The 24,513-nt window shown below is 56.4% G+C and overlaps 1 protein-coding gene across 1 annotated transcript in view; it reads right to left on the bottom strand.

The window, feature by feature from the left end:
* The window catches only part of PTSG_11836 (uncharacterized protein), a gene marked incomplete at its 5' end in the record, with an annotated part of 25,773 nt that extends 1,260 nt beyond the window's left edge, over nt 1–24,513 (bottom strand). The window contains 53 exons of the mRNA XM_004996539.1: nt 76–231; nt 538–742; nt 859–949; nt 1,097–1,244; nt 1,371–1,514; nt 1,795–1,887; nt 2,095–2,246; nt 2,467–2,602; nt 2,739–3,079; nt 3,388–3,479; nt 3,667–3,725; nt 3,903–4,262; nt 4,545–4,642; nt 4,794–4,976; nt 5,220–5,371; nt 5,544–5,652; nt 5,866–6,060; nt 6,290–6,499; nt 6,834–7,048; nt 7,453–7,601; nt 7,872–8,398; nt 9,015–9,719; nt 9,924–10,092; nt 10,298–10,383; nt 10,745–10,936; nt 11,135–11,320; nt 11,500–11,794; nt 11,996–12,468; nt 12,646–13,039; nt 13,297–13,317; nt 13,474–13,634; nt 13,918–14,015; nt 14,443–15,868; nt 16,241–16,978; nt 17,238–17,873; nt 18,135–18,630; nt 18,960–19,264; nt 19,481–19,701; nt 19,969–20,066; nt 20,365–20,525; nt 20,679–20,774; nt 21,044–21,124; nt 21,317–21,385; nt 21,672–21,830; nt 22,161–22,252; nt 22,395–22,491; nt 22,745–22,860; nt 23,040–23,086; nt 23,250–23,332; nt 23,541–23,612; nt 23,743–23,838; nt 24,036–24,109; nt 24,363–24,513. Coding sequence (XP_004996596.1) covers nt 76–231; nt 538–742; nt 859–949; nt 1,097–1,244; nt 1,371–1,514; nt 1,795–1,887; nt 2,095–2,246; nt 2,467–2,602; nt 2,739–3,079; nt 3,388–3,479; nt 3,667–3,725; nt 3,903–4,262; nt 4,545–4,642; nt 4,794–4,976; nt 5,220–5,371; nt 5,544–5,652; nt 5,866–6,060; nt 6,290–6,499; nt 6,834–7,048; nt 7,453–7,601; nt 7,872–8,398; nt 9,015–9,719; nt 9,924–10,092; nt 10,298–10,383; nt 10,745–10,936; nt 11,135–11,320; nt 11,500–11,794; nt 11,996–12,468; nt 12,646–13,039; nt 13,297–13,317; nt 13,474–13,634; nt 13,918–14,015; nt 14,443–15,868; nt 16,241–16,978; nt 17,238–17,873; nt 18,135–18,630; nt 18,960–19,264; nt 19,481–19,701; nt 19,969–20,066; nt 20,365–20,525; nt 20,679–20,774; nt 21,044–21,124; nt 21,317–21,385; nt 21,672–21,830; nt 22,161–22,252; nt 22,395–22,491; nt 22,745–22,860; nt 23,040–23,086; nt 23,250–23,332; nt 23,541–23,612; nt 23,743–23,838; nt 24,036–24,109; nt 24,363–24,513 — 11,909 coding nt within the window. The remainder of the gene's footprint in view (nt 1–75; nt 232–537; nt 743–858; nt 950–1,096; nt 1,245–1,370; nt 1,515–1,794; nt 1,888–2,094; nt 2,247–2,466; nt 2,603–2,738; nt 3,080–3,387; nt 3,480–3,666; nt 3,726–3,902; nt 4,263–4,544; nt 4,643–4,793; nt 4,977–5,219; nt 5,372–5,543; nt 5,653–5,865; nt 6,061–6,289; nt 6,500–6,833; nt 7,049–7,452; nt 7,602–7,871; nt 8,399–9,014; nt 9,720–9,923; nt 10,093–10,297; nt 10,384–10,744; nt 10,937–11,134; nt 11,321–11,499; nt 11,795–11,995; nt 12,469–12,645; nt 13,040–13,296; nt 13,318–13,473; nt 13,635–13,917; nt 14,016–14,442; nt 15,869–16,240; nt 16,979–17,237; nt 17,874–18,134; nt 18,631–18,959; nt 19,265–19,480; nt 19,702–19,968; nt 20,067–20,364; nt 20,526–20,678; nt 20,775–21,043; nt 21,125–21,316; nt 21,386–21,671; nt 21,831–22,160; nt 22,253–22,394; nt 22,492–22,744; nt 22,861–23,039; nt 23,087–23,249; nt 23,333–23,540; nt 23,613–23,742; nt 23,839–24,035; nt 24,110–24,362) is intronic.

Here is a 24,513-nt window from a genome sequence, read left to right as displayed (position 1 = left end):
GCACATACACTCTCTCGCTGCACACACACACGCATGCGCACACGCACACACACGCACGCGCACTTACACACACACACACACTCACACGCGCATACACACACACACACACACACACACACACACACACGGCGCGCTCTGTTGTGGAAGCGGAAGGGAATCATTTCAGGGATGGGCAGCTCCTGCGTGGCTGATCCAAAGTTGTGGCCAAAGTCAATGCCAACAACACCTCCCCTGCCACCACCCAACGGCGATGAACACGTGAGCAAGTCACACAACATCGTGCGCGAGACAAGGCAAGGCACACAATAGCAAGCTTGTGCTTGTTCACTCTCTCACACACACACTCACATCCACACGTACTCACACACACACGTACTCACATTCACACTCACATTCACACTCACACTCACACTCACACACTCACATCCACACGTACTCACACACACACACACACACACACACACACACACACACACACACACACACACACACACACACACACACACACAAACACTCATGACCACGATTGCAGCGCACGTGCGAAGGTCGATCATGGAGTTGCTGAGATGGCGGTCGCCAATGCCGAGAATGTATTGGCAGATGTTCATGGTGGCGAGCGTGCGCCCAAACAGCTGGCGGGTGGTGAGGTATGCCTCTGGTGTTGTGGACAGATGCAGGAGGGCGTCGCGAAGCAGTGTGGGCCGGACCAGCGCCTGTCGCTCCAGGAAACTGCGAGAAATGTCTGGAACGAAGACACGAGACCACTGGCGGTGAGACGATGATGCACGGGCAGCAAGGCAGACGGGACAGCAACAGCACACGAAGCGCGCAATTTGGTGACACGTGACGATCACGGACCTGAACGCTTTGCTTTGGTCATGACGCTGCTGTACATCTTGAGTGGACTGGGGTCCTTCGAGAAACGGTTCGCAAACTGGGAAAAGTGGTTCTGTCACGCAGGCGATTGTTTGTACATATGTGCGTGTTGTGTCGTCGCACAGCTTCAGCGTGTGTACCATGCACTCATGCCTCACGCAGCAAGGGATGCCATCGCACAGCCAACAAGAACAGCACGCCAGACAAACAGTGTGGGCACCTGTGGGAGTTGTGTCGCCTTCCGCTTCTTTGCATCCTCTCGCTCTGCGTCCGTCATTCCCAGGTTGATCATCTCCTTGAACACACACGAGTTGGGCACCCACTCCAACATGCCGATGCGAGTGGTCATGGGCACAACATTGTACGTCCTGTGTGCGCGTGCGTGTGTGTGTGTGTGTGTGTGTTTATGTGTGCATGTGTGTGTGTGTGTATTTTAGTCGGAGCTCGAAAAGACCAGCAAATAACCGCACGCATGTACACACAATGCGCCGCACCTGAGGCTGAGGCCGCGCTCGCCGCAGGCTGGGTCGGCCGCCAGGGCCTGGTTCATCACTGCAAACAGCTGCTCCATGCGCGCATCTGTTCGCAGATCCTCGCCGGCCTTCACCAGGAACCGATACTCCCGCTCGTCGCTTCCACTGTAGGATGATGGCGTGGGATGGTGTAGGCATGTGGGGTGTTTTTGTACATGTATGAGATACAACATACACAAGTTATGCGAGGTGTTGGGGTCATTGTGACATAATAACAGTGTGTGTCCTCCAGGAACGTCAACACATGCACCACGGCATGGGTGCATGCGCGGAGAGCGCCGAACGACAAGTGTGTGTGTGTGTGTGTGTGTGTGTGTGTGTGTGTGTGTGTGTGTGTGTGTGTGTGTGTGTGTGTGTGTGTGTGTGTGTGTGTGTGTTTGCGGACCGGAATGTGAGGCGCATTGGGCGGCGGATGGAGGCCATGATGAGCAGTTTCTCGTCGAAGCCTTCAATCTTCGCGTGCTCTTCGGGAATCGGCCTGGCACACACCAAACGCAGTAGTTGGAACCAAAGATGCGTTGCACGTCAGCATTTTCTAACCATCTGCAAGTTCAGAAAACAAAAACAAAAAACAGCAAACGCACACACACACACACACACACACACACACACGCACTCGCACACACACACGCACTCGCACACACATACATACACACACACACACACAGGACTAGGCTGCACTTACATCTCTGTGCCTCCGTATTGTCCCGGGATTTCAATGTCAAACACAGCGCCTGGCGACCTGTACTTTGACAGCCAGGGTGAGTACTCCTTCAGCGTGCGTGGGGGCTTCTTGGTGTCATACTCCCGCAGCTTGGCCTTCAGCACTTTCTTCACCTGAATTGGCGGTTGCAACAACAATAATAACAATATCAATTACAACAGCAGCAGCAGCAGCCAGCAGTAGCAGTGATGCGGGTTGGTGATGACATGTCGTGCTGACTCAGTGACTTGAATACCAACACGAGACACGCGCACAGCAAACAACGCATACAACCCGCTGTCACCACCACTACCACTACCATGGCTCGACATGATTGAGGGCGTCATGCGTCACCTTTGCGTAGGCCTTTGCGTCCATACGCAGGAGCTTGCTGCCGTCCGTGCCAAACTGGTCCATGAAGTTTCGCGACGCCTTCTTTGCAGCCGCCTTCCACGCAGAGCCGACCTCACGATCAGAGGCAGTCGTGGACCTGTTGCAGTTGGCACAGGATTGAGGGGAGGGCGAGGGAGGGGGAGGGGTGAGGCACGAGGGACGACGAACATTCAAGCGCATACACACTTGCGGTTACAGGCGCTGTCGCAGAAACAACAAACAAACAAACTTACGATGTGACGAGGAGTTCCGACTTCAAGTGCTTGAACGCCGTCAGCAGCGCGTCTTGGTCGCGCTTCTTGATGGCTTGATCCTGCTCCTCCAGCCAATCCATGTATGCCATCACGGGGTTGGTCAGGCACTTGAGCTCCGTCACAAAGCGGCGCAGGTGGTCTGTTGTCACCATGCGCACCAGATTGGTGAAGAAGGTGCGTTGCGTGCTTGAAGCAGCGCCCGAAAACTTGAGCTTCTCTTCGCTCAGCATCACGGGGAAACACAGCGCCTGTGGGTACGAGGACGCAATCGTCTTCAGCACTTGCTGCACGACCGGTGCCTCGGGTGCATCCAGAATCGCCTACAAGACAGTGCGCGCGCGTGTGCATGTGTGTGCATGTGAGTGCATGTGTGTATGTGCATGTGTGCGTGCGTGTGTGCATGTGTGTATGTGCATGTGTGTATGTGTGTGAATTGTGTGTGTGTGTGTATGTGTGTGAATTGTGTGTGTGTGTGTATGTGTGTGAATTGTGTGTGTGTGTGTGTGTGTGTGTGTGTGTGTGTGTGTGTGTGCAGGAATGGCCAAGACCAGGCGAGCATGCCCCCTGAGCTCATGTCCTCCGGCGTTGCGGTACAACAGCCATGCACGCCATCATACAACCAACTCACGAGCATCTGTGGGATCCAGTTGAGGAACATCCAGCAGGGCACGGACGTGGTCGCGCTCGCCAGCACGCGCTGCAGGTGGTCGCTGTCCGTGGCTGTAATCGGTGCAGTCATGTGGCGAGCGTTGTTGTTGCGTGGTGGTGGTGGCGGTAAGTTCTTGGCGGTGATAGGGTGGGCAACACGCTAGCAAACGCAATACAGACAACGTGCGAGAACGGGACCAATGAACATGTCGGCTGCACGAGTGCTGACAACAGTCGGGGCACTGATGCAATGCCAAACGCCTCTCACCAAGATTGAGCAACTGCGGAAAGTACTGGCGCATCAGAACGTTTCCAGACCTGAGTGCAATGAGCAACGACAACCACGTGAGGCGAACTAAACCCAGATGCTAACCGCACAGCACAAACGATCCCCACCACACACATGCACACACACACACATACACACACATACATACGCACATACGGCAGCACAGGCAACACGTGTGCATGCGTGCGCGGCACGTGAGGACGCACCGCATGGCGGCGAGCGCCGTTTCAACAAAGACTTGCTTGACCCGGCCCATGCTGTCCTTGGGCATGGCAATCCTGTCTTGCAGAACATCGGCGCAAAACTCCGCAAGCCGCACAAACGCGTTTAGCGTTTCGCTTCCATAGGCCGTGGCCGATGGGAAGAGGACATCCAGCGGCTTGTTATTGAACTTTGGCGCGTGCGAGGGCACGTTGCCCACCCGATCGCCAAACGGAGACACATATGCAAACTGCCCTGCGCGGCGCTTGGACGGGACCTTGCGCCAGCCGACAGGGAGCGCCTTGGGGTCTGTGGGCGCACGCTGGGCCGTCTCAAGCAGCACGTCAAACGCCCGCACGATGCACCTGCGACGGAGGTGACGAAAGAATGGCAGGCGGTACAGGAGGACGTTACAGTCATGGTGGACCTCGAAAACATGGCGCAAACAATGCCCATTGCACACACACACACACACACACACACACACACACACACACACACACACACACACACACACACACACACACACACACACACACACACACGCACACACACACGCACGCACGCACGCACGCACGCACACACACACATGCACGCACGCACACACACATGCACACACATGCACGCACACGGAGCAAGGTGCTTACTTCTCGCCGGCCCGTGTTGCATCGGGCGCATCCACTTCTGCAATGATGTGGTCCCACAGCACTTTGTTCTCGTCCGTTGCAGGGCACAGCGGCACAATCTGCGGCCGGTGACGTGATGCGCAAGCAGGGGACACTGTGAGATGCCAGAGACACAGGAGCACACCGCAAAACGAACAAACATACAAACAATGCGAACAAACACACGAACAATGCCAACAAACACACAAGCAAACACACACACACACACACCTTGCCGAGGCTGAGCAAGACCTCTGCCTTGTAGAGCGAGTGTGCGCCCGACTTTGACGGCGGAAGATCAGCGCTGCACTTGTTGAGGCGGTCGAGATCACGGGCAAACGCGCGGAAGTAGTGTTTCTGCTCGCGAACACCGAGGTTGAACTCGTGAAGGTGGTACGCCACCAACCCATGTGCCTGATGAAACGATGAAGCCGTGCAAGAGGTGTTGACGGTGGTGGCGATGGCAGCGGGTATGGTATTGTGTGTTGTGTGTTGTGTGTTGTGGTGTTTGCGTGAGTGGGGCGGACCAGAACGAGCTTCATCAAGCAAGTCGCAAGCAAGTCTGAAGCAAGGTGCTGATGGTCAAACGCTGCAACGGCATACACAAATAAAAGCAGGGGTCATGTTCGGGCAGCAAACACGGGGGGTCGACAAGACCTGTTGCAGGTTGAGATCCAGACGCGTGTCGTCATCAAACGTGTATGTGTTGAGGATGTGGTGGACGATCTTGTGGTACTTCTCCGCCACCTTGAGCGGTCCTTGTTCGCTGCTCTGATGTGCCATGCGCAGGCACTGCTCAGCATCCTCAACTGTGGTCAAGGCAGCACGAAAAACACAGAGCAAAGGCAGACAAGGGTGAATGCACGCGCACAATGGGTTGTCAGAGCCAGTGACAGGAGAAACACACACACAAAAGAAAAAAACACGCGCACATATTTGCAGTACACACACACACACACACACATCCTTACACACACGCACCAACAAGGCGGCGGCGAATGCGTGCGGGCAAAGGGGCGCGAGAATCTGTGAGATCAACTTGTTGCAACATCTCCGCTGCTTTTGCGCCGTAGCGTGGACGATAGCAGCCCTGGATGGACGTGGTGGAAAGACGGGAGATGAGTGGGGGCGTTGATGGCGAGTGGGTGTGTCGTGGGTGCGGTGGAATGGAAGAACAAGAAACCGAGAATGAGAATGGAGTGAACAGAAAACACGGCAAGAAAGTCTCAAACAACCATACCACCTCCACCTCCAGCAGTGCACGCGTGTGCAACGTCGAGAGCATTGGTGCGAGTGGTCTCACGTGGATGATCTTTGAAAAGTAGACGCGGCGAAAGATGGTAACCTCGTCCCACACGTGGATGGGGTCCTTGTATGGCGTTGGCGTTCGCTTGGACCACGACGACAGCAGCGTGTTCACGCTCGTCTCCGAGGCAAGGTTCGTCTCCTGCCCAACAAAGTCAAGGAACTCTTGAAGCTCCACCATGCATTGCAGCCGCTGTGGAAGCGTCGCGTGACACGTGTGTGTGTGTGTGTGTGTGTGTGTGTGGGGAGAGTGGGATTTGCGTAAGAGGCACGGTGTGCTCAAACTCATGCTCACACTCACACACTCGTGCTCACACTCACACACTGACACTCCCACTCACGTACGCATACATACACGCACAAACACACCCACTCACATACACATAGACACTCCCAATTCCACTCACAAACACGCCACAAACCTGGAGGGACGCGCGGCGGGTCTCCGTCATGAGCGGGCTGAGCGTCGTCCAGTCGTCCAGAAACCGCTGCAGCGCCTGCGAAAGGTGATAGCGCGCAAGATCAAAGTCCTCACGCAGCACGCTCAGCATGGCAAGCTCCATGGCAAAGTGGTACTGCAGGTGTGCCCAGCGGTCGTCGTGCGGGCGGGCAGCTTCAACAAACGCCTGCAGCTGCGCAATCTTCGTTGGCGACGCCTGGGCAGCAGCGCCAACAGCCACCACTTGCTCGCACGCATGGCGAAGGCGGGCCTGCGTGGAAAAGGTAACGCGGAGAGTGTGCGGCACAGGGGTCAAGGTGATGGTGAACCAAGGAGACAAAACACGCGGGCTGAGTGAGCAATGACAAAGGGCACGCGTGTGAACGTGCGACACACACAAACACAAACACACACACACACACACACACACACACACACACACACACACACACACACACACACACACACACACACACACAAAGGACACAAAAGCACACAAAAGCACACACACACAAAACACACAGCACACACGCACACACGACTGCGGAAATGCCGAGTTCAAGACGTACGGTGATGAGGTGTGGGAGGTGGCGCTGGAGGAGGCGCGGCTGCACCCAGATGTTGTTGGCGTCAATGACCTCGGCCAGATCCGTGCCTTCGCCATACTCCACATCGGGGTTGATGCACGTGAGCGTGTTGTTCTCCAACTCACCCCAGTCGCACAGGCGCAGGCTGCACTCCGCTGTTGCAGCAGGCACGTTAGGGGGGGGGGGGTGTTAAATGATGTGAGCAGGATGGCGATGAAGTGACAGCAAGCGCAGGACCAAGCGCAAAAAAAAAAATCAATTAAAAAGCCGGGTGCGGCACACACACACACACACACACACACACACACACAACACACACACACACACACACACACACACACACACACACACACAAACACACACACAAAAACAAACAAACAAACAAACAAACACACACAAACAAACAAACAAACAAACAAACAAACAAACAAACAAACAAACAAACACACACACACACAAACAAACAAACAAACACACACACGCACACACACACGCACACGTGCATCCCACGACGCCTGAGCAACCTCTAACACGCATCTCCCCTCGCTCGCCATCTTACCGAGCGTTTCTTCCCACAGGTCGACTTCACATGCCGGCACGTCGTCATCTTCCTCGTCCTCCTCCTTGAACATGCACTCCTTGTATACCTCCGCTGCTTCGTCAAAGCGACCCGCCGCCTCCAGCCGCGCCGCTCGCTGCGTTGCCTCGCTCGACGTCTGCATGACACACAGGCACACATGTACGAATGAGTGAGTGAGTGTGTGTGTGCGTGTGTGTGTGCACGCGCGTTTGGAGTAATGGAACAGTTCTTGTGCACACCGCACAAACACGCATTTACACCCTCACGCACACATGTGAGCACACACACACACACACTTGTACACGCACTGACACACTGACACACGTACACACACACACATACTCACATACTCACACACACGCGCGCACACACACACACACACAACACCACAGCACTACAACGACAGCACCTGGTTTGAGAAGATGCCGTGGAGGGTGTCGTAGTCCCCGAGTTCCTTGAAGAGCCGGCCGAGATAAATCCACCGCTCAATCTCGTCATCGGTCAGACCGTTGCGGGCGCGGCGCATCTTGCTTCGCTTGGACGGCTGCATTGCTGCTTCCTCCTCCGCCGCAGCCAGCGTGCTCTCAAGCAGCAGCGCACCCGTGTGGAAGGATCGCCCAGCCGCGCTCGTCAAACTCACCGTCATAGGGCTGACGATGGCCGGATCCGAGGCCCGCATGAGGTTGTGCAGCGCAGCGATGAAGGGCGTGTACCCCTTGCGCGTCGCCTGCAGCAGGCCGTTGACGGCCTTGTTGTACTCGGCCTTCATGTTGGCGGCGTCGCGCTCAGACAAGATGTCGGGGAGTTCGTGCAGCACGCCGTAGAAGAGCGACTCAAACACCATGCGAGCCAGCTGCGGGTCGCGCTGGGCCAGGCCTTGCAACGGCTGCAGCAGTTCACGCTGCTTGATTTGGATGTCGGGGAGCTGAAGCAGTGGAAGAATGTCGCCAACAAGTGGTTTGCATGTGGTTGTGCCGTTGTGTGTCGTTGCGGGGGTTGCGGGGGTTGCGTGGGGGTGTGAGGTATGTGCAGTGCACAAAGAGCAGAGAGGGGCAGAAACACAAACGCCCAACAGCCACAAGAATTGTGATAACAAAATGTAGCAGCAATGGTCACGACAACAGTGGCACCACCACCACCACCAACAACAACTTAAACAACAACAACAACAACTTAAACAACAACAACAACAGCAGCAGCAGCAGCAGCAGCAGCAACTTAAACAGCAACTTAAACAGCAACTTAAACAACTTAAACAGCAACTTAAACAACAACAACAACTTAAACAACAACAACAACTTAAACAACAACAACAACAACAACAACAACAACAACAACAACAACAACAACAACAACAACTTAAACAACTTAAACAACTTAAACAACTTAAACAACTTAAACAACAACACAACAACAACTTAAACAACAACAACTTAAACAACTTGAACAACAACAAGCAAACAAACAAACAAACAAACAAACAAACAAACAAGCAAGCAAGCAAGCATCGCCTGAGACATGGACATGGGTTGTTGACCCACCTCGCCTGTCCTGTATGATCGAAACAGCGTGACCTGGGCCGCACGCGCCTTGCGCCTCAGTTCAATCAACCGCCTTGCCTCTTGCTTGCGTGCAGCCATGCGCTTGGCGTGGAAGATGGCTGCCTGCGCCCGCTTGTCCTTCGACTTGACAAACCGGCGCCTGAGCCGCTGAATCTCTCTCGCCTCGCGCGCCTGTCGCTCCGCTGCACGTTGTGGTGTTGCCAGCGAGGGATCCACGCTCACGTTCGCCCCGCGATTGCGCCGGCGCTCAAACAGCAGCACCTGCTGCGCGGCCGTGTACTGCGTGTGCGTGAGCGTCTGCCCGGAGATGCCGCCCGGTTCAAAGGTGGCGGCGGTGGCGGCGGTGCCTGTGAGAGAGGCCATGGTTGGCGTGAAGGCCAGCGACGCCTGCGTTGCGCGCACGCCGCTAAAGTCCTCATCTTCGCCCTCACCCTCGCCCGCACTGGCCTGCGACTGTTGTGTGGCCGCAAAAAGCGGTGTCATGTGCGCGTTCCGCTGCCGCCACGACGCGTCCACGCGATAATTGCGCCAGGTACTGCTGGAGAGTGGGCGTGCAAACAGCTCACGGTCGTAGTCTGGGCTGTGCTTGGTGAGCTGTAGCATCACGTTCGTGACAAACTGCAGATACGCTTCCTCAGCCTCCGGCACATACAAGCTCGTCAGGCCATCATAAAACCGTTGAACCTGCGTACGTGTGTGTGCGTATATGTATGTGTGTGTGTATGTTTGTTGTCGGAAAGGTTGTGCGTGAACATCATAAGATTGCGTTGTCACTGCCTCGTCAGCCACATCACATGTCTCCTCCTTATATGCACCACCGCCTGTATTCCCTTGCGCCCCCTCCCCCCCCCCAACCCAACCAACACTCCACCACATCTGCGACGATACCGGGTTGCGTGCGAGGCGCTTCTCCTGGTCCCAGTAGGCGACAATGGACTGCCGCAGCTTGGGGCTCGAGTCCTGCAGCCCAAGCAGCAGGTGCGTGCGGGCGAGCTGTGCAATCTCGGTCAGCGCCGCCGTCTCATCGTCTGCCAGCACCACGTCCCCGCGCTCATGACTGCACATCAGAGACACGTACGCGTGTGTGGATGAGTAAATGGGACACAACATTAGCATCAACAAAGGCACGACACAGAGCGACTGCTCATTGCACGTCGTCGCTCTAAGAGCGCGCGCACACACACACACACATGGAGCCAACAGGCAAACAGAAATGCACAAACACACAGCGCAACAACCATCCGTCCTACACGTGCTCGAACCTGAGCTTCTGGTCGTAAACGGCCATGAGAATGTCGTATGCGATGGCGCGGACGGTGTAGTCGTCGTGGGAGCAGCAGTTGGCCGTCTGATTCGTGCAAAGAAGGGCAGAGGAGGGGCGATGTTCGCAAGCAAGCAGGTTGTGGGGCAAATGACTCAGTATGAGGGGTAGGAATGCATGCAGAGACGATGATGCAACGGTGGTTCATTTGACATGGTTTCCCACTTTCACATACACACACACAACACACACACACAACACACACACACACAACACACACACACACACACACAACACACACACACAACACACACACACAACACACACACACACAACACACACACACACACACAAACAAACACACACACACACACACAACACACACACACAAACAAACACACACACACACACACACAAACACACGCAAACACACAACACGGACACGCACCACGGAGGGGAGGAACTGTTTGATGCTGGAAGCGTTCAGGTGGTGCAGGAGCACTTTCAGGATGGAGAGCACAACGGCCTGTGTCTCTGTGTGGTGGTGCTTGATGAGGGACAGCAAGCCTTTGCCCTGCAATTCCCTAAAGAGATCGGGAATGTCCTCTGCGCGCCACAGCAGCGTCTCCAGCGCCATCGTCTGCACGAACCACATCACCGTGAGGGCTGGATGGAGGGACCGATGGATTGAAATGGAGGCAGGAGGTACAATGTGTGCAGATACACACTTTGCAACCGTCCACGGAACACGAACCACAGATGCCAGTATTGTGTACACACACACCACACACATGCACACACACCACACACAACACACACAGACGCACAAACGCATCACCTTGAATTGGCCGGGCAGGGATGGTGCCAAGAAGAGGAGACGCTGAACAAAGTGATCGACAACGGGAGGATGGCCCGTGTTGACGTTGCACAGCTCGTGCAAGCACGTGATCAGCCGTTCCTTGCTCGTTGCATCATCGTCCTTCTTCAACTGGTCCAACCGCGCAACCACCTCGTTCATCAATTCCTGCGTGCATGTGAGCGCGTGTCGAAGTGGAACAAGCGTGAGGAGGGCATCACAACTCAACAAAAGCAAGAACGCAAGCACACATACACGCGCCAAAGCACACACACGTGCACGAAAGTACAATTCACGCACACACACACACACACACACAATGACGCACAACTCCCGATCCAACGCACATCCAAGAGCCGGCCGCGGCCCTTTGACTTGAAGTGGCTGAGGAGCATGCCTGTGACAAATGCAGCAGTGCGATAGACACTCCTCGACTTGAACATGAGATTCGCCACCAGGATCTGGAAGAAAGAGCGCATGGAGAGACCTGCCTCCTCCACATCGCTCTCACTCGGCATCATGTCATTGGCGAGGATGAGACTGAGCAGGTGCAGGCCGCTCAAGTTGTCCTTGGACGCCATTTGCCGGCTGCTCATGTTGTCCACAATCACCTTGAACGGGACCTTGTCTTGCACAGCATCCCTGTTGTGCGGTTGGTGCGTGGGTTGTTGCGTGGGTTGTCGTGAAACAGACAGTTTGGTGACGATGGCAACGAAAGACATGGTGACTGCCCTTTGAACACACCCAACGTGCACACTGTGAAGCAGCATCAAAAGCACGCGCGCCAAAGCTCACACACTGACACATACACTAGCACACATCCACACACAGACACACACTCACTTCCACCGCTCGAGGAGGAGGCGGATGATGTTGACGTTGTTCTTGAAGACGGCCGTGGTTTCGTGGCGCGCGTTCTCCATGAGAAACTGCACCAGCTGGCGCGCCAGCCGCTTCTCGCTGTCGTCCTGCGGCACCGCAGTGTCTGCCCACGTGAGCAGCAGCAGACACAGGTCCGTCACAAAGTAGTTGAACCCGGGCGTCTCTGGCTCGTCCTGGAACTTGAGAATGAGCAGCATAATGGGCCGCAGCCAGCGCGACGACCACGGCTGAAACGCGTCAGGCATGTTTGTGATGAGCTTGGCGATGAACAGGCGCACGTTGTGCGACGTGGACGTGCTCTCGAACGACTTGAGCAGGTTTGACATCCATGATGGCATGGTTGAGCTTGGGAGGATCAGGCCATCCTCGTTGCGCTGCGGTTTGCTCTCCGCATGCACCGCCTGTATCCGCTGAATCAGCCCCATCAACGACACCTGTGTGTATGTGTGTGTGAGCGTGTGTGTGTGTGTGTGTGTGTGTGTGTGTCGGGAAAGAGGTGCACAAACGAAAGTACATGACAAGCACACACACACACACACGCATACTCACACAGACTCGCACACACTCACATACACTCAAATACACTCACACTCATATCCAATCAGACGCACCATGGATTCGTGGGAGTTGAGCTCGTCCATCTCCATCTGGCTGTCCTCCACAACATACACGGGGATGTTGCTGGGCGCACCGGGCGAGTCTTCGCTTGCATCCATGTCCAAACCAAAAGTGGGGCCATCAGATGAAGGCGGCGATGATGATGATGATGATGCATCCTCCACTGCCTGGCTCTCGCCAACATCGGCCCCCTGCCGCAGCGCCTCCAGCTGCGCCGCATCCTGGCTCAGCGATGAGTCTGCAAGGATCTGAGAGGGCAGGTACCTGCGCGCAGCAGCGGTGGCAGCGGCGGTGGTGGATGGGGTGGCCTCACCCTCTCGAAGGGCAAGCACGCATTTGGAGCGAACACTCATGGCCGCAGGCAGCTCGGTCGTAAACGTGTATTTCCTGATTGCGGTGAGCACAATGGCAAGAGAGGTTAGAGAGAGAGAGAAGAGTGTGGGGAGGAGGGTTCGTGTATGACCGTGGATGAAGAACGTGTGTGTGTGTGTGTGTGTGTGTGTGTGTGTGTGTGTGTGTGTGTGTGTGTGTGTGTGTGTGTGTGTGTGTGTGTGTGTGCGTGTGCGTGTGTGAAAGAGGTACGTGCACGAACGCATGCGCACAAACAGCTTCGAGCCGCTATCATGAACGCAAGTGTCACTCACCTCTTCTCATCAATAAGATTGCTCCAAATCATCTGCGCAGGTGCAGCAGGAGCGAGACGTGAGAACCAACGACCGCTGCTGCACGAACACCAGGATACATCATCATCATCATCACACACACACACACACAACACACACCATCACACAAACACACACTCACACACAAATCACACACACAACACACAATCACGCACCTTGCCCGTTGCCTCCTTGAAGCAGAATGCCGAGTAGAACTTTTCCTGCGTCTGCGTCTTGCAGATGACGGTGGTGAGCGCGTTGTAGGCGGCACAGCTCGCCTGTCGTCGCAGCTCAACAAGCGACTCCTCCCCCGTCACCGTCTGAACGAACAAAAACAAAATGGCGTTGGTGCAGCACAAGCAGATGCGATGGAAGTGTGAGGGATCAAGGTGGATCATTGGCTGACGCACGGAGCGAATGGCAGTCACGAGAGGGAACTGACAACAATCGGAAATTGCCAACGATGTGGTGGTGCACGACACGTGTGTGTGTGTGTGTGTGTGTGTGTGTGTGTGTGTGTGTGTGTGTGTGTGTGTGTGTGTGTGTGTGTGTGTGTGTGTGTGTGTGTGTGTGCGTGTGGTGCACCTTTGTGCTGAAGATGACGTCACGAAGAGCGCGGCAGGTGTTGGTGGTCAGGTTGCTGCCTTTGTCGTTAACGGGCTCCCCGGCTGCTTCGCAGTAGGTCTTGTTGATGACCGCCGCTAAGAACATGGAAGATGAAGCAGCAGCAGCAAGGCAGCACGTGAGGCGATGATGGAAAGGGAGAGGGTCACAGCATCAGCTACCGACACAAGTACACCCACAACCACAACCACAACCACAGCCACAGCCACAGCCACAGCCACAGCCACAACCACAACCACAACCACAACCACAGCCACAACCACAACCACAACCACAGCCACAACCACAACCACAACCACAGCCACAGCCACAGCCACAACCACAACCACAACCACAACCACAACCACAGCCACAACCACAACCACAACCACAGCCACAGCCACAGCCACAACCACAACCACAACCACAACCTCAACCACAACAACCACAACCACCATCACACAACCCGAAACCACAATTGCAAACACGTTGGTGGGGTTGTGTTGATGCGACGTGACAGCGTACATTTTCCGTAGAGATCAGTGGTGTTGAGGCGCTGGAAGAGAATGTCAATCAGCGTGAACGTGCACATCTTGATGACAATGGCTGGCGTGGACGTGAGCGGGGTGTCCTGTGACATGAGCGACATGATGGCTGGCAGGCGCTTGATGTAAAACGCACTGCACATGCTCAACTTGCACGCCTGTAGGAACGTGGCGAGCACTCGCTGGGCAACGCCGCGCCGCACAAACAGCGGGTTTGTCTCTGCCAGGTAGATTTGAAACATGAGCTCAATGGCCTGTGGTGCGTCCGTGTGCTCCTGCACAATGAAATCGCGCAGCTTGCGTTGGATGTGGTCCTCGTGCACGTGCGTGCGGTCCTCTCGCTGGTGCACGGTCACCACCACCTCCAATAGCTCCAAACTGCCGGAGAGCACCAGCGCGTCGAGAATGTCGTCCAGCGCGGCAATGTACTCGCGGTGCTGTGTGCTGTCCACCGCATACTCCCGCGACCGCAGCGGGAACGACGCCTGGCAGAAGGCGTTGAGGCTGGCGGCACACTCCGTGCGCACGTGCTGCGTGCCTTTGCACAGCGGGCCCAGCAGCTGCAGCGCCACGCGCTTGCTGGTCATGTCCACGGCGCGATCCTCAAGGAACCGCTTGTACACCTCCAGCACCTGCTCAAAGTTTGCGTGACGCTGGGCCGTCTCTGGCCGCACACCGCAGCGCACAACAGCGGAGACGAGCCGCATGCCTTGCACGTGTGTCTCGCTGCCGGCGCCCGCGCTGTTGATCCACGTGCGCACGTGCAAAAACCCGTCGAGGAATGCGGTGAAGAACTCGTCAGCATAGCGGCGCATCTCAGTGTCACCCGTCACCAGGGCGCGCGCGGCGTCGTGTACGAGGCGGTACACGCGCCCGTCCCCGACGTGCGGCAGCAGCTGCTCTGCAAACACCTTAAAGTGGCGGGCAATGTAGGGCGCGAGCACGGTGCGGTACGTGTCGTAGAACAGCGCGCCGCGCGTCGTCTGTGTTGCGCTCTTGCTGGCAGAGGCGAGCATGGTGGAGAGGGAGTGGCCCGCCTGTGGCGTCGGCGTGTCGTCGCGCAGCATGGCCAGCAGCTGCGATTTGGGCACGCTGAGCGAGAGGGCGAGGTCTGCCAGGAGACCGGCCATTGCCAGGTTCGTCGGCTCCGGCGTGCTGGTGTGGCTGTACTCAAACAGCGCAGCAAACAGCTCGCGGCCAAATGCGTCGCGGTCTGTGAAGAAGCACTCGTCGAGGAGGTCCGCAGCCAGCAGCTGCTGCACCCCAGACACCACGTTCTTGATGAGCGGGGCGGGGATGTCCCGGCCAGGCAGCACGTCACGCACCATGCGTAGCAAATCGCACTCGTCAGACGCAAGCGTGGTGCGCATGGCTGCCACGAGGTTTGTGCGCGGCTCCCCAGACAGCTGCCGTCCCAGCTCACTCAACAGCGCACCTGTGGTGTGTGCGTGCGTGCGTGCGTGTGTGTGTGTGTGTGTGTGTGTGTGTGTGTGTGTGTGTGTGTGTGTGTGTGTGTGTGTGTGTGTGTGTGTGTGTGTGTGTGTGTGTGTGTGTGTGTGTGTGTGTGCGTGTGTGTGTTTGGGGATGGCGTAGGACAATGGTAAGGGTCGGATTCTGTTTGTGTGTGTGTGTGTGTGTGTGTGTTGAAGCATACATGTCCTGTGCTCTGCGCTGTCGTCTGCACTTTCCATATTCCTCACACACGTCCACACACACGTCCACACACACACACGTCCACACACACGTCCACACGTACGTGTACATTAACACACACCCACACAGAGCGAAGCCAGCACCACACCGGTCTTCTTTGGCAGCTTCTCCTCAATCTCCGGGTCGCTCGGGTCAAAGTCGAGCATGATGGGCATGAGCACGGCCTTGCAGATAAAGTCCAGGCACTCGCCGCTCCACAGCTTTGTCGGCAGCGCAGACGCATCCACACGCAGCACCGTGCGCACAAAGTCAAGCACGCGCACCATCACGGTGCACTTGAGGTAGCGGTATGCGGCTGCCTCGGCCGGCGTGTCGTGGCGCTTGAGTTCGGACCGCCGCGGAAACGTGCTCAGGAAGTGCGCCAGCGCGCCCCACAGCAGCATCTCGCAGTCAACAAGCAGCGCGCGCGGGGTGAGCAGGCGGTGTGACAGCACGAGCTGGTACGCTTCGAGCGTGGCCTGCAGCCGCTCCAGCCACTCGTGGATGCTGGCCCGGCTGTGCTCCAGCGGCTTCACCGAAACCCCCAGCAGCGGCTGCGGCGCGCTGCCTTGCTCGACGAGCGCTACCAGGGCCGGCGCCCCAAACGCAGCCACCCACGCGTGCGCAGTGGCGTATGGTTTGCCCGTCTCCGGGTCGGTGTCGAGGGGAGCGAGGTGGAGGAAGAAGGCCATGGCCTGGTGCCGCACAGCAGCGTGGAGGTCACACGCGTGTGTGAGGGACCAGCGGGTCATCTCGGCAAGCGTGCACGTCTCCCATCCGGGCGGAATGCGGCGAACGCGCGACGTCCGACGGAACTTGTCAGCCTGGTGGTGGTGGTGGTGGTGGTGGTGGTGGTGGTGGTGGTGGTGGTGGTGGTGGCAGCGATGCAGGGACAGCAGGGAAAACGTGGTTAGAGCGGGCAGAGATGACGAAAAGGCAAGCTCGCTCATGCACATGTGAAGAGTAAGCTTGCTCACGCATACCTTCGCAAAGCAACATCCAAAACATGAAGCACGCAAGGACACACACGCACGCACGCACACACACACACACACACACATGCACGCACACGCACACACACACCTTCTTGAGGATGATGCGCCTGAGGTTGGTGAGGACGCGCTCCGTGTGTGTGGCCGTGCCCATGGCCGGGTCATCGCGATGCGCAAGCTGAAGGCTGCGCATAAACACGTCTGTCAGCTCACACACGTACACGTCCACCAGCGTGTCCGATTCGCGCAGGCGCGTGTAGATGTTGTTCATGGCCAGGGCGGCACCCATGCGCTGAAAGGCGTTTGGATGTGCAGCCATGCTCATGATGCGTTTGAGCAGCACCTTCACCAGGCCACCCGTCTCCAAGAGCTTGTCGGTCGAGTGCTTGTACGCCCACACGTAAAACTCCTTCACACATGTGGCGCAGAAGTCGCGCAGGGCGCTGTTCTTTGCGTCGGCCAGGCCCGTCAGGATAGCGTCCAACAGCAGCACCACCTCCTCCCGCTCCGTGCGGCTGCTGCTGAACCAGTGGATGATCTGCATGACCAGCGGGCTGAACAGCTGCTTGGGCACGAGATCAACGTCGCACGCCAGCCGCAGAACCGCGGGTAGAACGTGCCTATACAGTGGCGAGAGGTTATCCTCGCCAGCAGCGTGGGTGCCGGAGCCCGCGCCCTGGCCCAACATGTACAGAACCATGGCGTGCAGCAGCTCACACGCCGCCGTCTAACAAAAGTGTGCATGTGGTGTGCATGTGGTGTGCATGTGGTGTGCGTGTGGTGTGCGTGTGGTGTGAGTGTGGTCTTGGCGTGGGGCACACACACGCGTCAGTTGCTTCGCACAAAGAAAAGGATGGCTGAGGGAAACAAGCAAGGCAAGACATGACACGCCATGCAACAACAGCGCACACCACACCACACCACAAACCAACACGCCATACCACACGCCACCACACCACACGCCACATCACAGCACGACACACTGTACCCTGGTCTGGCGGTCGCCGGAGTGGAGGGCGAGCTCCACAATGCGCGGCAGCATGGGATCAAGCTGCACCTCAGGCTTCATCTCCTGGAACGGAACTGCAAACTTGAGGTGGTTTGTCATGTCCCAGGCTACCCACGGCGGCGTCTCACCCTCACCAACGTCACTGCCACCACCTGCGCCCTGGTGCTCGAGAGCAGCGAGCTCGTGGTTGTGCTGTCCGCCCATTGCGCCCAACAGCCGCAGGATGCGCATCTTGAGGGCAGCAAACGGGTTGTCGCTGTCGACGGCAACCACGGCGGCCTGCTCGCGCTTGCGGGTGATGCTGCGAGAGAGCAGCTTCATCTCCTCCTCCACGTCAATGTCGCTCGCAGCAACAGCGGCGCTGAGGTACTTGTCCAGCAGCGGCATGAGCTGTGCAAACGGCCGACCAGCAGCGAGCGCTGGCGGCAGCCACGTCTCCAGCGCACTCAGCCCGGCGTCGGCCAGCGGATAGAACCTGAGGGGTCGCCATGCGCACGCACGTGCCCGGGAGAGGGGTGATGAGTGAGATATTAACGTTGCGTCGGAAAGCAAATGTGAAACAACATAAGCACACGCACACACTTACACACGAACAAACAAACAAACAAACAAACAAACAAACGAACGAACAAACAAAACAAACAAGCAAACAACAAACAAAACAAAACAAACAAACAAACGAACAAACAAAACAAAACAAAACAAAACAAAACAAAACAAAACAAACAAACAAATGAACAAACAAACAAAACAAACAAAACACACACGCACGCAGACGCACACACAAGTTACACCGTGGCCTACCCAAGCCCGAGGGAGAGCGCTGTTTCGACGGCGGGAAAGAACACGGCAAAGTCGCGCTTGACCACCGGCAGGGGAAGTGACAGCACAAATGTCAGGCAGGCAGACAACAGCTCGTCCTTGTACTGCTTGCTGCGCACCATCACCTCTTTGCCAAACTTGGACATGAGCTCCAGCGTTGCCGCCACCTCGAGCATGTTCCCCGCAGCCGTCTCTGCCGTCTTGGATGCTGCTTCGAAGTAGCGCTGCTCCGTGGCAATGGTGTTGGCCAGCTCAAGCAGCTTGTACAGCGAGCTCACCAGCGGGTACTGCACGCAACACAGAACGCGCACGAGAGCACAGGCGCACGCGGAGGGCGACGTGTGACGCACACAAACAAAACCAAACCAAAACAAAAACAAAACAACACAGCAAAACACAGCACACAAGACAAGCAAACAAGAAATATGTTGAGGGTGTGCTGTCCTCAAGGGCACATGCTCAGCCCGTGAACACTACGTCAAAGACTTGCGCCAAGGACGAACCTTGGAGGAGCGTGTGACAATGTCAGAGTAGTAGATGTGCAGCCAGCGAGGGAAGAGGTCAGTGCGGGTGGTGGAAAACAGGTCCTGGCCAAACGTCACCAGGTGAATGAGGACTTGGATATCTTTTGGTCGTGATGCAATCAGCGACGTGGTGGGATCGGACACGTCGTCCACCTCGTGCGGCTCCTCTTCCTTCACGCCGCTCGTTGCAACGGCAACATCTACAGCCAGGGAAACCAACAAGCAAAGAAAAACAAAAGAACCAAACGTCAAAGCAAACGTCCATTGCACGCGCACGTGTGGTGCGTGCAAGATGAGCATGAGAAGGTGTCACAACCGTGACCCACAACAACACAACAACTGGCCGAACCAGCGGAGACATTTAGACAAGCGCATTATCACATAAGACAGGCACATGGGCACAACCAACTGCAAACTCCACCACAAACAAAGCAAGCATGGCGTGATGAAACGGGGAGCGGGGTTACCTTCATCCTCTGCGTCGGAGGATGAGTGTGTGGTCAAGTTGAGCTTGTTGATCAGATGCAGGAACGCCTTGAGCGTCTCGTCGTACAGCGTGCGCAGCCTGATGGTGGTGGTGGTGGTGGTGGTGGTGGTGGTGGTGGTGGTGGTGGTGGTGGTGGTGGTGGTGAACACAGTGGGTGAAAATATCCAGACTTCACTCGATTGTATGCATTACAACCGTCACTCGAAGACAGCACGACCACTGCATCATCATCACCATCATCATCATCATCATCATCATCATCATCATCATCATCATCATCATCATCATCATCATCATCATCATCATCATCATCATCATCATCATCACCACCACCACTACATTTGCGTTCACAAACGGTGCACTCCCTCTACCTTACATTGCGTTCCTGTCCTCGTGTGTCATCTCCTCATCAGGGATCTTAACGAGCCCACTCCCCTTGAGCAGCTGCCGCAGCAGTGCGAGGTAGCTCTGAGCCACTGCATCCTCTGCCATGTCCTCTGTGTCGCGAATGCTCTGCGAACACGCGCTCAGAAACACCTGCGACGTGTGCGACGGTATGTGAATGCAATTGGTGCACGGAATGTGTGAATGCAATAGGAGTATGGTATGCTGTGCGTAATCTCACGTGGGATTGCAGCCATGGGTGTGTGAGCAGTGGTGAAGACACAATTGCACAGCATGCTCCCGTACATGGTTGGCGACTTTGGCGAAGAAGGTTTGCAGCGTGGATCCCTTGTGGTACAGACTGACAAAGCAGCGCGTCAGCGACAAGTGCACACTCGCCCGCTGGTGGCATTCGCCAGTTGGGTGGTGGTGGTGGCGGTGGTGTCATCGGCAACGTGTTGTGAACAACGAGCAAGAACAAGTCCAGCAGCAGGAGCGGCAGCAGATGTGATGTTCATGCGCGCACACACGCACGCACACACACACACACACGCACACACACACGCACACGCACACACACACACACACACGCACGCACGCACACACGCGCACGCACACGCACACACGCAAGTGTGCACCAAGCAATGCAGCAGCCATTTCGGACGACTGACCTGCGTTCTGTACATGGACGGGTAGGCCTCAAGAAGCAGAACAATCAACCGCTCCAAGATGGGCAAGAACACATCGCCAGACTGCACAAACCAAAAAGTACAGCAGTGTGGGCCCAGCAAACGCAACAGAAATAATAATGTGCGGTGTGAGACATGTGCAAGCAGCAGAGGCTGTGGCGGTGGCTGTGGTTGTGGCTGTGGCTGTGAATCACACACATACACACGCGCGCGTGTACACAAACGAACGCCAGGGCACGAAACTGCATGCTTGACCTCCTCGAGTTGTTGGATGAGACGCGCAATGGCGTCAATGTAACTGGCAAGGTGAATGGCACTCTCCTCCTGCACGGCAGCGGGAAAACGGAAACAGGAGAGCGTAAGTTGGGTGGTGATGGTCGTGGCAGTGATGTTGGTGGTGGTGGTGGTGGTGATGGTGGTGGTGGTGGTGGTGGTGGTGGTGGTGGTGGTGGTGGTGGTGGTGGTGGTGGTGGTGGTGGTGGTGGTGAGACGGTGGAGCGGTCTATGGAGCAATCTGACACGTTTCCACCCCTTGCATCGACGCCATACCAACACCATTGGGTGCACAGTCATGAGCATGCGTGATCGCAAGTGCAGCGAAAGCCCTGACCTGTTCATCGTCACCCATATGGAAGTAGAGCTGTTGGCATCGACGAGCAAGGTCGTCTGACATGAGCCGCAGGTCGTCCACACCGCACAGCAGCTTGCACGGCGCTGCCAGGTACCCGTACCCGCGGATGGCAATCGCCACCGCTCGGTGGCTTGCAGCCTTCGTGGTGGGAATGCCACGCAAGGGCGAGAAGAGGGTAGGTAAGAGCAGGAATGTGGGGGGGGGATTGGACACAAAAAGAAAAGAGAGAAAGAAAGAGAGCAATGTGTATGCGCCAGCGATGATGACGAGGAGAAGCCACACACACACACACACACACACACACACACACACACACACACACACACACACACACACACACACACACACACACACACACACACACACACGCACACACACACACACACACGCACACACACACACAATCGCCAGTGAGCAAAGCAACGGACCTGCGTGCAGTGCAAAGAGATCAAGTGCGGCCCGCGGGACCTGAAACCGCGTCATCTTGACGGTCACGTCCGGGTTGATGGCCATCTTCACGTAGTTGTAGATCTGCACGCCAGGTGTTGCCTGGCGCGCACCTGACGGCAGTGATGAATGGGATGAAGAGGTGAAAGGGTGAAGGAGTTGATGGGATGGATGTGTGACAGGTGCTGTGGGAGGAGAAGAAGGCACGCAAGGAGGTAGAGAGCGTGAAGTGCACAAACAAGCGCCTGTGCTCACTTGGATCGCATGAGACGGGGTTGGTCTTGAGGTATGCGGTGAGACCACGGAAGCAGCCCTCAACCGTCGGCAACTCCGGCGCTTTCGTGCCCGTCATCTTGGGGATGAGCGGCCCAGTAACACGTGCAGTGTGCAGATGAGAACGGAGGGTGGGAGTGTGTGTGTGTGTGTGTGTGTGTGTGTGTGTGTGTGTGTGTGTGTGTGTGTGTGTGAAAGAGAGTGAGTGAGCAACCAACGCGGTGACATCGAGTAGGCCGGCAGACACTTGGCCACGCACACGTACACATGCACATACACATATACATACACATACACATACACATATACATACACATACACACGCCGTGCACCTGTTTGCGCAGTTCGGAGAGGTAGACGTTGAGGACGCTTGTTGAGAGGCTGGACGCGGCAAAAGCCGGGGAGAGGGAGATGATGAGCCCGATGGCATGCAGCATGTCCCGTTTCACTGATGGCAAACACACACAAAAGCTCGCGTGAGCTTGCGTGCGTGTGTCTACGTGTCCTTGCGTGTGTGTGTGTGTGTGTCTGTGTGTGTCTGTCTGTCTGTGCGGGTTTGTCACAGACACGAGCTGCACCATTGGTATGCAATTTCAAACACATTCACGCACATGCATAGCAACATGCCTGTTTGTGTCAGCTTCGACGCAGACGAGTGGAATGGATCCAGGTACCTGCCACCCAATGCACAACACGGGTGAGTAAAGCAACGGTGCATCCCAGCCTTCCTGTCAGCACACAAGCACACACACATACGCACGCACGCACGCACGCACACACACACACAGTGGGACCGCCAGCAAGCTACTGCTGTATCAGGGGTCGCGGAGCGCTCACTTCTTGAGGAGGTCGTCTGCCTTGAGCTCGCGCAAAAGCTGGCCCCGGTTCTCATCCGTAAACAGCTGCTCATGGCTGAACAGCTGTCGACGTACGCGCGTGATGTGGGGAAAGCGAGAGGAAAGAGGTGGTGGGAGGTGTCATTGCTCGTATTGCAGGCAAGCAAGGGCTACAACTGCACAAGAGTCCAACGCCACACACACACACACGCGCGCGCACACACACACACACATACACACACACGCACGCACGCACGCACACATATATGCACATTCAGACGTACAGACGTACCGCGATGAGTGGCTTGAAGGAGAGGGACTTGACCTTTGCTCGCTTGTCGCGGAAGCACGTGAGGCAGGTGTCCTGTGCATGCGAGCGCGCGTATGAGTGCTGCAGCAGCAAAGCACACAGCAAAAAAAGCCATCGATTCGGCCAGGATCGTACAAGCAAGCGAACGGGCGAGCAAGGGTAGCATGGCGCGTGGCATGGTCACCTTGATCCTGACAGCATATGGTGTCAGGCGATCCGCTGGCAAGCGCTGAATGAACCCCGCCAGGAACTCCAACGCAGCCACCTTACATTCTTCATACTACATGATTATGTGTGTGTGTGTGTGTGTGCGAGTGTGGGTGTGTGTTTGTGTGTGTGTGTGGGGGTGGGGGGTGGGGGGGGGTGGTTGGGGGTGAGGGGATGCACGTCAGTGCAGACCAGCAGTAGCAGTGGGGAACGCAGCGAGGTGTATCAGCAGCAGTTCATGTGCCACCACCAACACCAAGCGGCGCTCACCAGCTCCAGTCCAAGTTGCCGAAGGAAGGAGAGAACCCCCTGATCGGACCCAAGCAAGATGGACGCAGCAAGTGCTGTACGTGGACGCATGTGTGTTTGTGTTGGTCACAAACGTGAGCGTGTATCCGTGCCAGTGGCTGATGGCAGAGAAAGCCACGACACGCCCCGCGCGTGTCAAGACTATTGACCAGCCAAACAACCCGCAAGGACGACACTGAGGTACAGACTCGTCCATATTGCCACCACATCATCGCCACAGGTCACTGACATCATCACAACACATCACTGAACATTCCCCTTCTTCCACAATGAGCTCCCCTGCATTACCGAGCTCGGGCGGGGTGGTGAGTGTCCGAGTGTACGCGGCAATGTCAGCGACAATGGCAGCAGCCGCGATGAACCTGCGAGGGGAAGCAGACAGCCGCTGCTCCTCCAAGTTGCGACACAGCCGCTCAAGCTCGGAGCGCGCCGCAGCCAT

Source organism: Salpingoeca rosetta (genome assembly GCF_000188695.1).
Source record: "Salpingoeca rosetta unplaced genomic scaffold supercont1.5, whole genome shotgun sequence".
NCBI classification, from domain to species: Eukaryota; class Choanoflagellata; order Craspedida; family Salpingoecidae; genus Salpingoeca; species Salpingoeca rosetta.
The sequence above is the reverse complement of the archived record's forward strand: the minus strand, read 5'-3'. Positions and strand labels throughout refer to the sequence as shown.